General features: G+C 43.8%; 1 protein-coding gene across 1 annotated transcript in view; it reads right to left on the reverse strand.

Moving 5' to 3' along the window:
* Positions 1-6,133, reverse strand: part of LOC138514714 (protein NLRC5-like) — a 311,017-nt gene extending 304,884 nt beyond the window's left edge. Inside the window, exon 1 of the mRNA XM_069630116.1 lies at positions 5,995-6,133. Within this exon, the coding sequence (XP_069486217.1) occupies positions 5,995-6,064 (70 nt within the window). The 5' untranslated portion in view covers positions 6,065-6,133. The remainder of the gene's footprint in view (positions 1-5,994) is intronic.
* Positions 6,134-10,872: the final 4,739 nt, after the last annotated feature.

Here is a 10,872-nt window from a genome sequence, read left to right on the forward strand (position 1 = left end):
TGCATCCTCGCCGAACCCGGCCCCTAAGGGGAAACAAAAGGACAGCAAGGTGAAACAAAGGGACAAACAAGGGGAAACCTCCTCACCACAATAGACTTACCTGATTTTACCGCCGGAGGCATTATTCCCCGAGACTTCATACTTTCTCTCAGCGCCTGAATAAGGGAGAAAGCAACAGTTTACATATTGACATTATTTTATCGAACTGTGTTGGATAATACAAATCCTTACCTGAATATTACCGGGTGCCACGAGGAACTCTTCGCTAGGGTCAAGCTGCAACCTGCAAGGAATCGGACAAGAGTGAAAGTCAAACATTTGAACTCTTACAAACTACATACTTTCGGCGTGTTGCCGGGAATCTCAGAGTCAATATTGTTCTGGAACTCACCAATTCCCTCGAGCCAGTGAAGCAACTGGTAATCTACGCGCCCCTGCACTCAATGCAGGATGGAGAGCTCATCTTTCCAAACCATCAGGTGAGACTATAAGACGGGACATCAAAGGTGATCAGTGGGGAGAACAGCGGGAGTGGGTGGGGGTTAACGCTCAACTCCACGGGTGGTTAATTCCCTTTCTCCATTTGCAGAAGAATATTCCTACGGGCCAAGCAAACGAAGCTAGGTGGGCCAGTCCAGTCCGTCATCTCTGCACTACGCGTCACATTGGTGGAGACCGCAGCTGTCCAGTTCAGATCGACGCCCCTGTGGGAGCCAGGTGAGCGTAACATAAAGTCATAAAATGCATATGTCATATATGCCTCCTATCTGCATGAAAACTTACATTGGAGACAGGTTTGACTTTGATGTGAGTTTCAATATGTACAATATATTATTATATATGAGTTGCACAGTTCATACATGTACACTATCTACATCTCTTGAAAATCAACATCAAAGTAATTTCTGACTTTCAAGTGAGTTTTCAGACGTGCATTAGTGTACTTGCATGAAATGTACATCTCCTACACATACTTGTAGAGTTTGCATAAAAATGTATATTAATTCTGCTAATGTACTGTATCCCTCCTATATATTTGTTTGTTTGTTTATTATTTTTCTAATGCGCTCCTAACCCGGAGGTAGCAGGGCGCAAGAGCAACAAGAGGATTGTATAGCTTGGGTTACATAGATCACTGTAGATGGGTCCAGCTAGGGGTTACAGTACTGGACGCATCACAGCATTGAAGACAGAGTACAGTAAGTCATAATACATAAAATATACACAAGATTACAATAACTCATATTTACATAAAATATACACAGGCTTACAGAATTAGGTTATAACTGAGCGCAATAAATACTTTAAATGTCATGTTCCTTAATCCAAGAGATAAGATTGGATCTAAAGTGTAAATAAGGAAGGTCTTCCCTTGGGGGGGGCGGTAGGGAATTCCAATGTTGTGCTGCTTTGACGGGGAAACTGCTCCCTCCAGTCCTAATACGTTTGAATCTTGGCACTAGTAGAAGGTTTAAGTTGGCCGTTCTAGAAGGGCGGCCGGAAGCTTGTCTGGTGAATCTCGTTATAAGTTTTGAGGAAGATCTTGTCTTTCGTAGAGAGCCAGTTAACAGATCTTCTAATGTCTGAAATGTGGGCTTTTTTTGGGAGACTCAAAGCTGCTCTTAAGGCATTATTTTGCAGAATTTGGATCATGTTTGTAATGTATTTGTTGCTGCCTACATAGAGAACATTGCAGTAGTCCAGTTTGGACAAGATCAAGGCTCTAGCTAGGGTGATACAGTTATTGGAAGGGAGGAAGGGTTTGGCTGTTCTGATAAGTTTGCAAGTGTAGGAGGTAGCGGAGGCCATGGCGTTTACTTGTTTTTTGAAGGCTAGTGTGGAGTCTAGATGGAAGCCAAGGGTTTTAACCTCCTTGGCCACAGAAATGATGTTATTATCGATTTTGAAAGAAGAATAGTTCTGGCCTTGTTTATTGAGGTTAGATATTGTGCCTAGGAGGAGTAGTTCCGTTTTGTCATCATTCAGGCATAGACCGTGTGAGGCCATCCATGCCTGGATGATGAGGTACACTCTATTTACAAAGGCCAAATCCTTATCATAATCCCCCGTCAGCGGGATGAGGATCTGAGTATCATCAGCGTAGTTTGTGTAGGTGATAACCAGACCGTCAAGATAATTGAAAAGGGGCTTTGTGAAAATGTTGTACAAAGTGGAAGAGACACAAGAGCCCTGTGGCACACCACAAGTAATGGGAATAGGGTCAGCAGCTGCCAGCGGGGAGAAGACTTGCATTGTTCTGTTATGAAGAAAGGATTGAATCCAATCAATGGCCTCTTAGGAGAAGTGGGCTGCCGACTCTAAGTGGTTGCAGAGGGTCCTGTGGTCAACCAGATCAAATGCTGCTGAGAGATCAAGAAGCAACAGTAGTGCCATCTTACCCTTGTCTCTCAGCTCATCTATATGTGTCTGTAAGCGCAGTCTCAGTTCCATGTTGGGGTCTGAAGCCTAACTGTTTTACTCCTAGAAGGTGGTTAAGTTCAAGGTAATGTTGTATTTGTAAGTATGCTATTTTGTCGAGGATTTAAAGTAGGAATGGCACTGTAGTGATAGGGCGTTAATTAGTAGGGATGGAAGGATCTCAGTTTTGTTTTTTGAGGAGTGGGAGAACCCAGGAATGTTTCAAGTTATTAGGTATAGTGCCTGAGTTGAAGGAGGCGTTTATTAATTTGGTGATAAAAGGTGAAAGATCGCGCGCAGCATCTTTTATAAATTGTGTTGGGCATAAGTCACCATGGCAGTTTGAGGGTTTGAGGGTAAGGATGACTTTTTTGACCTCTTTAGTAGAAACATTATGAAAGTCAAAGTAGGGAATGAGCCTGTGGGGTGGAGGCAAGATAGCTTTCGGCCCTGGCACACTAGTATTATTGGATTTGGAGGTAGTGAGGAGCATGTCTTTTTTGTTATTGATCTTGGTCTGAAGGGTTGTTATTTTATTGGCCAGAGCATTTTGTATGCCTGTGCACCAATTTTTGTCCTTAAGGCAGGAGTCAGGGGTTTGGATCAGAGAGTCTACCTCTTTCAGAATAGCAAAAAGCTCTTTGGTATTAGACTTGGCTTGGGCAATTCGGAGGTCGCATGAAGTTTGCTTGGCTAGAATAATTTCTTTTTTGTAGAGGGCGGCTATTTTTCTCAAATTGTTCTTGTTAGGCTCTGAAGGAACTAACCTCCAAGATTTTTCACATCAGCGTTTCTCTTGTCTCATAGCTTTTAGGTGAGGGGAGAACCAAGTATTTACATGTTTGCGATGTTTACTCTTTCTCATTTTCATTGGTGCTATGGCGTCAAGTGAGGATAACATCACTTTATTATATATGTCTACCATAATGAAAGGGTCTGTGTGGTCCGAGATGGTGTTAAGAGTAAGGAGAATCAGAGGGATGAGGTTTTCAGGAATAATGTTTCTTTTATTTCTGGTAGGGACAGCTGGAGCTATACTGTCGGTATGCATGTGAGGTGAAGCCTCTAAAGAGAATGTGATCAGATGGTGGTCAGACCAGAGCTGGGGCATTATAGACAAACCTGTGGTTGGCCAGTTATGCTCGGTGATCTAGTCAAGAGTTCTGCCTTTAATGTGGGTAGGCCCTGTGATCTTTTGGGTGAATCCTAATTCCTCTAAGAAATTGCTGATTTGAGTGGAATTAGAGTCAGAAGGGTCACTGAAGCCCAGGTTAAAGTCTCCTAGTATGAGACTCTGGGAAGAATTCTTAAGATTTTTGGACAGGATGTTCAATAGGTCCTCCTCAAAGGATCCTAGGGAGCCTGGAGGTCGATATATGAGGTGGATGTATACAGACTGTGGATTGGAAATAGTTAGTTTGGCAGTTAGTGATTCACATGAGTCAGTGTTGTGGGGTGGAGAGAGACGCAGTGTAAGGTTGGTTTTAGTGATTATGGATAGACCTCCACCTCGGGAAGTGGTACGATCAAGTCTAAGGAGGGTATAATCATCTGGGATGGCTAGCATAATTGCTGGTCCAGCTGCAGGATGGAGCCAGGTTTCCGTAATAGCTAGGAAGTCTAAGTTTTCACTTAGTAGAAGGTCTGCTATATCTGATGCGTGGGCAACCATAGAACGGGCGTTTATAAGTGCACCCTTTATTCCAGACTGAGTTGGTTGCGCCAGAGCTGGCTGTACTTTGTGGTTGCTTTTCAGTGCATAGATGGGTTCTCGGAAGAGTCTGCTGTTGAGTTGGAGAGGGTGCTGGGAGTAATTGGTTTTGCTATGACCGGGAGTGGCATTGCTGGGCGTTGTTTTGGTTAATGGGTCATAAAGTCTAGAGAGTCTTGCACATAATTTGAGGTTCCTCTGTAATAGAGTACAGGGTCTAGGAGTCATATCAACCTGCATAGTGGGGTTATGCACAGGCACTGGTGGAGGTGGGAAGTGTGACATATTAAGATCTTGTAGGGTGATTATGTAAAGGAGAGTCCTTAGAAGGACAGTATAGAGCGGGGGAGATACATATCGGGTGCTGCTATCAAAAATTAAGTTGTGCAAGAATATGCTAAAGCAAAGCACACCTTCCATTTCTTGAGGTTAGTAAGGGTAAGCTAGGTCAGTGTGTGATGACCGGCTAGGAGCAGCTCTGCAATGGCGAGCTAAAGGTAAGTATGTTAGAAACAACTTTACTGCTGTGGGATCTCTAGGCTGAAACCGAGTATCAATGGCAGTGAGGTAGGGCAGTTTGAAGCAAACTGGGGCAACTTGATACTGTAATCTAGAGCATAATTGCACTGATAGTGAGCTAAGCAATTTGAGATAGGCTGGGATCAATTTTCTGCTGTGGGCTAGAGTGGTTTTGCAGAAGCTGAGAGATACAGCAATTTGGGACAAGTTAGAAACAACTTTCCTATTGTGGGGTAGAGCACATTTGCAAAGTCAGTGGAATATAACAATTTCAGCCAACTATGAACGTCTTTCTGGTCCTAACCAGTCATATCATGGGCACAGTCAATAAAGCCGCCTAGGCACTGGGCACAATTTAGCAATTCAGCATGGGCACAGTACTATAGGCTAAATGCGGAATGTGCACAGATCAACGATTTAGGATGGACACAGTTCACCAATATGGCAAGGGCACAAGGCGTAGTTTAACAAATCAGCATAGACAAGGTTCTACAAGCTAGATGCGGAGTGGGTCAACAATTAGCAAGGACACAGTTCGCCAATGCGGCATATGCACTAGGGACAATTTAACAAGTCAGCATGGACACAGTTCTATAAAATCAACATGGGCGCAAGGCCATACACTAACATCAGTCCAGTACTATGGGCTAGATTCGGAATGTGCGCAGATCAACAATTTAGCAGGGACATAGCCAATGTAGCCTAGGCACTGGGCACAATTAGTGATTCAGCATAGTCACAATTCTACAAAGTCAACATGGGCGCAGGCCATAGGCTAACATCGGCACAGTACTATAGGCTAGATGCGGAATATGCACAGATCAACAATTTAGCAGGGACATAGTTCGCCAATGCAGCCTAGGCACTGGGCACAATTAGTGATTCAGCATAGTCACAATTCTACAAAGTCAACATGGGCGCAAGGCCGTACGCTGACATCTGGAAGGCGTGAATGCCAGTATCGGAGGACATGATAAAGTCTGGTTCAGTTTGGCGAATAAAGCACCATGGGCAGGGTGCAGGGGTGAGGCCGCCATGGAAAAGGGGACCCGTATGGAGCCGCGCCTTTCTGATCCATGGCAGCCATCCTAAGTATTTTGATTCAATGAACGGTGCTCTGTGAGGCGTTCCATTCATAAACCAAATCCTTTGCTCTTAGCACCCCGGTTTTCCAGATTACAAACCCAGGGTGCCAATAGCAATAATATGCGATCTTGCGGGCTGGATCCCGGGACCATTGCGTTCGGGTATTATTGCTCAAGTGAACTAATAAATGAAACCACTCTGGTTCTAGAAGATCTTGCAGCGCTGTGAAAGGCATGTGAAAATATAAATGTGTTTCATACCTTGAGGTGTTTTCCTCTTCTGCCTCTTCTGCTTACTCCGCAGAACAGTAAATATTACAGCTGCAGCCATCACTGCGACAGGAACAGAGAACAACAAATACACCAGCCTTGAATTCTTCTCTTCTGATCTGCTCTCCTCTTCCCCTGCAAAACACACAAACACGGTGCTTTGGTACATTATTGCCTTCAAAGGTTATAACACTTAAGGTCACACAACTGTAAAAGGGCTTGCCCGCCTTCAGATGTCTCATCTGCGTAGCACGTCAGGCACCCTCCCCTTCTCGCCCAAGCCCGCTCTTCAGTCATCTGCCCACATCACTGAGAAGAAGCTCTTTAAATGGCCCCTGTCACCCTGTTTCGTAGCCTCAGCCGGGAATACAGGGCTTAAATGAGCTCTGGGGCTGAACGATGTGGAGGAAATGGATATGGCTGTGGAATTTTGCCATCAGTCACCTTTTATGGGCTATGCATTTGCACCTTTAAAATTCACACATGCACGTTGACACGTTGACTCGCTGACTGATACAGTTCAGTGTGTTCTGTGCAAAATATGCCTCACACTCTCATTCACTTAATATGGTGCAAGCCCCTCAACTTTGAGCACTTTTCTCGTGGTAAGTAAATATGTACATGGTGAGCGAGATGACGGCAGCAGTATTTTTAGGGGATGGGGCACTGGCTTGCGGACTATATCTGCTTGGAAGGTGTAAAGGTGTGTCCCTGCTCAGTATCAAATACCACCACACCTAATGCTAGGATGCAGCTACCATCAGACAATCGCATCGGCTGCGCACATAATCGGTACAACCAAGCACCTTATGACACCTTACTCTCTCGACTGACCTGGACTACGGTCCCCGAGGGTGTTCAACCTACCAGCTCTTTCAGGTCATACCAATGATATATAAATGCCCAATAACATAACATAACATTAGATAACATGCTCAGTGAAGTTGTGCTATGATTGGTTTCCATGTCAATTCCTTGCTGGAAGTTGATATTTTGCCTGGGTCTGCAGGGTCTGGTGATGTGTGGGGCACAATCCTTGAAGGTGTGTTTTGAGCAGAGGTATCCTGAAAAGCAGGTAGAAACTACAGTGTCTATGGCTTTTGAAGGGAAGAAGTCAAGATGGAAACCCCATTATAATACAGAGTTGGCTTTGGTGACTGTTGGCCGATCTGGTGTCTGGCACATGGTTGGTGCCTCGGTGAGGTGAATTTTGTGCTCTAGTTCACAGGGGCCTGGGACAGTTTGGGACACAAGCATTTGTGCAAAGTCCAAGGCAGGACGGAATGACCACTATGGTGTACTGCGGCTTTTGCAACCAGGTCATGATGGCAATACCATTTGTAGCAGCATCCATTACCATCCAATCTAAGATGCAAAAATGGCTCAGTGTACTTCCGGGTCATATAGGGAGTTTCAGCACAGCTGCATCTCTTCATTCAGGTATGAAAGAAGAGATGCAGTTACAACACCCACTGATTTGCAACCAACACCTTATGTCATACTCTCAGATGGAAATCAGGATTCCCCCAGGTGACAACATCCAACATTGGCCAGAAGACGGCAAAGGCTTCCACGCAGATGCCCAACCTTGTACGACAACACAGCATGATATTTTTTTCAGACATAAAGTTAGAAAAGATATACAGCCAATTGTATACCTTCTTCATCTCTCTTAATAGCATCCGCCGAGGTTGGTCGACAGATATGTGAGTCAGTAGTGGAAGCATCCAAAGAACAATCGTGTGGCAAGTACCAAAATTATAGGATTTCCTAAAATATTAAATTTACTTAAACACAGATAACTAATAGGAACTCTAAAACCCTACCTCTGCAAGGCAAGCACATAGGCAGTGCAGGCTATAGATTTATTGACTTTACACTCTCGGTATTATAATCCAGGAGAACAAATATTCAGGCAAGAATGAATAAAACAGAGAACCCAAAACGGAAATTGGTTAATTCAACAAGTCTTTGGGAAAGAAAGGAAAAGGGACCTTTCAAATCGCTAAGGCTCAAGTTACGGTTCTGTTGGTCTGGGTATCTAGGAATGCATTGGAAGGGGCACTTATTCCATGGGTTGACTCCCTTCATCTCATAAGCAGGTCATTTTTTTATTTATTTTTATTTTTGAATTTATAAAGCGCACTGGCAGCCCAGGGGCATTGAGGCGCTGTTACAAGAGAGTGGCTTAGTTACATGGTACATACTTTGCTTACACGTTACATACAGCGTAGCAAAGTTAAGGTTACATGAGTAGCAATGTAAGATATTTACAGATGACTTAGTTACATGAGGCATAGCAGTGTTACAGGAAGGACATTGCTATATATTTGGTGTCCTGTAGAGTAGGCACTGGCAGGTTCAGACGAACAGCAGAGTTTTGATTGCTTTGCGGAAGGCTATGTGGGATGATATTCCTCTGAGGTTGGGTGGCAAGGAGTTCCATCCACTATAAGCTTCCGTTATAAGGTGTCAATAAGGATTCTTGGGTTTCTCCATGTAGCAGACAGAAAATGTGGTCCAGGCATCTTCACTTGGTGAGCTGTTTGGAGAAGCTCAAATGAAGGGGACTACTTCGAAACATGCTGTTTCGACGAGCTCCCCGGCATAGAAAATGATCAGGTGCATGAATCGTCGGGCCGGTCAATCGGCATCAGAAGCAGCTACTTGTCTCATTCTGCTATCTGAAATGCTTCTTGATGAAATGTTACAATGCTTTGCAACAGAAAATGTCAGGAGTAATGCCCCTGTAATTTAAAATGCTGTGCTCCTCTGCTCTTCCCAAGCCAGGGAAGATTGCCAGTGTCACTTGCAGGATGTTAGGCATTAAAGTTGAGATGGGTGTTCTTGGCGTCCAGATTCTTTAGCAGCAGTTAAACAGTTGGTTCTTCTAGCAGGTAGTATCTCTATTCCTCAGCGGCAGTTGAGGAAATGTGTGTCAACCCTTCTGGAAACTTCTCATCAGGGAGGGAAATTTGAACAAATCAACAACTCCAACAATGACTCCAAAGAATGAGGGGCGCTCACTCCTTATATTTGCAGAACCTGAGCAGCTAATTTCTGGATTACAAAGCATTTTTGCTTGGAACCAACCTCAGTCACTTCTCACGTTTTGCTGTCATCTCCAGAGTTCAGGGTCTTCAGAAAGTTATGTGGAGTTAAGCAAAGTGATGCAATTTGTAGATCCAAGATGGCAGAATATTTCCTTTCTGCTTCACTTGCCTTCAGGATAACCTCCACTTCCATGAAGCTTCTTTCCTGTAGATCACAGAGTCTCCTCTGTTATTGTCTCCTTTATGCATGCCCAGCCGCTGATTAGCATTGCCCTTCAAAGTGAACATGCCGCGGGCCTGCTCAGAATATTAGACTCCACTAGGGACTCCAAAGGATTTCACGTGTGCAGTTGGACCAGCTACTACAGTTCAGATCAGAGGGCAAGGCATTCAGAAAATGTTCCTTTCTTCTGCTCAGTCAATATATGCAAACAGTATATTACACAGCAAATCCAAGATTGGGAATAACTTCATTTCCCCTTGACACTAGATCCACCATCGGTAGGATGGAGCTTATTCCTATCTCAATCTGCCTGTCATGTTATGGAAGGTGCTGACTCTTCCACCAGGTGTAAGTCTAATTAAAACCAATCAGAGTCAACAGCTAACACGTCTTGCAGTTTTTCAACTGCACATTTCCAAACAACAGAAATTCAAAACTGGTTGTGACTTTGTTGCTGTACATACCACAGGTATATCATTTAGCAGATTGCTTCTATTGGTTGCCAGGGATGTCCCCTTTATTCTAGAGGCTGCTTGAACACGAGGTATGCCAAATTCAGACGTTATGCCAATGTAAATTAACAGAAAACAGATGGGTTTGCACTTTTAAAATAACCCTCATTCTGCTGAAGCATGGTTTTGCATCTTAGCAGCCATTTAAGGTAAGTATACTTTACCTCGACAGTAGCTTTGGTGCGATCTTGTGCGTCACTAGAAATCAGTATTAGGGGGGGAAGACGGAGAGGGGGGACACCAAATAAGGGTCAACAGGCCAAACTGGTTTAAGTATACCTATATTTTCCAAATCTGGTTAAAAAAGTGTGTCATTAAGCATGTTCAGTGTAGGTTTAATGCAATAAAAGTTTGCATCAAGTTAATATACATCCTAAAAAGTTAACTCATGCATGTTCAGCAGTTGCAAAAATCCCCTTGCAGTCAGCAACAGACTGCATTCATTTACTTCGAGCAGGCATCACTCCCAGCACAGCTTCAAATGATGTGTAGTTCGAGGTGGTATTTAGCAGAAGAGATATCCCTTTCGGCTTAGCTTTAAATAATAACTAGTCAAAAATATAGTCACTTTAACAGATGAGATATCCCTCATACCTCAGTTGCAAATGATAGTCAAGGACAATCTGTTTAACAGATGAAATATCACATAAAGGTGCCAAGTACCGGGGGAAAGGAGGCAACTGTTCCCTTGGTTCTTTAGCAATGGTTGCAGGAATCTCGCTTTGCCCCTGTAGAATTGTTCCGTTTTTAGTTTCTGGCTGTACACCACAGTGGCGGCTGGTGAATTTTTGAATTGGAGGGGCATAAGTATTTTCCCCTAATATGCAAGTGTAACGGAGCGTAGCAAGGGAGCCCGAACCAATTAAGAGGTGTTGGGGGGGCTTCCCACTCAGAGAATCTTTTTCGAATAATGGCTTAAAATGGTGCAAAAATAGGGTAAAATGCCAAACAGTTTACAATTGGTTCTGTACTGTAGCGCATGAAAAAATCCAATTGATGCAAGTTGCCAACAGTGCAGAGGAGCATTTCCCCAACACATTTTCAGGTTGCATTTACCCACAATATATGGCAGTATAAAACA

Source organism: Ambystoma mexicanum, chromosome 12 (genome assembly GCF_040938575.1).
Source record: "Ambystoma mexicanum isolate Mex_15411 chromosome 12, UKY_AmexF1_1, whole genome shotgun sequence".
NCBI classification, from domain to species: domain Eukaryota; kingdom Metazoa; phylum Chordata; class Amphibia; order Caudata; family Ambystomatidae; genus Ambystoma; species Ambystoma mexicanum.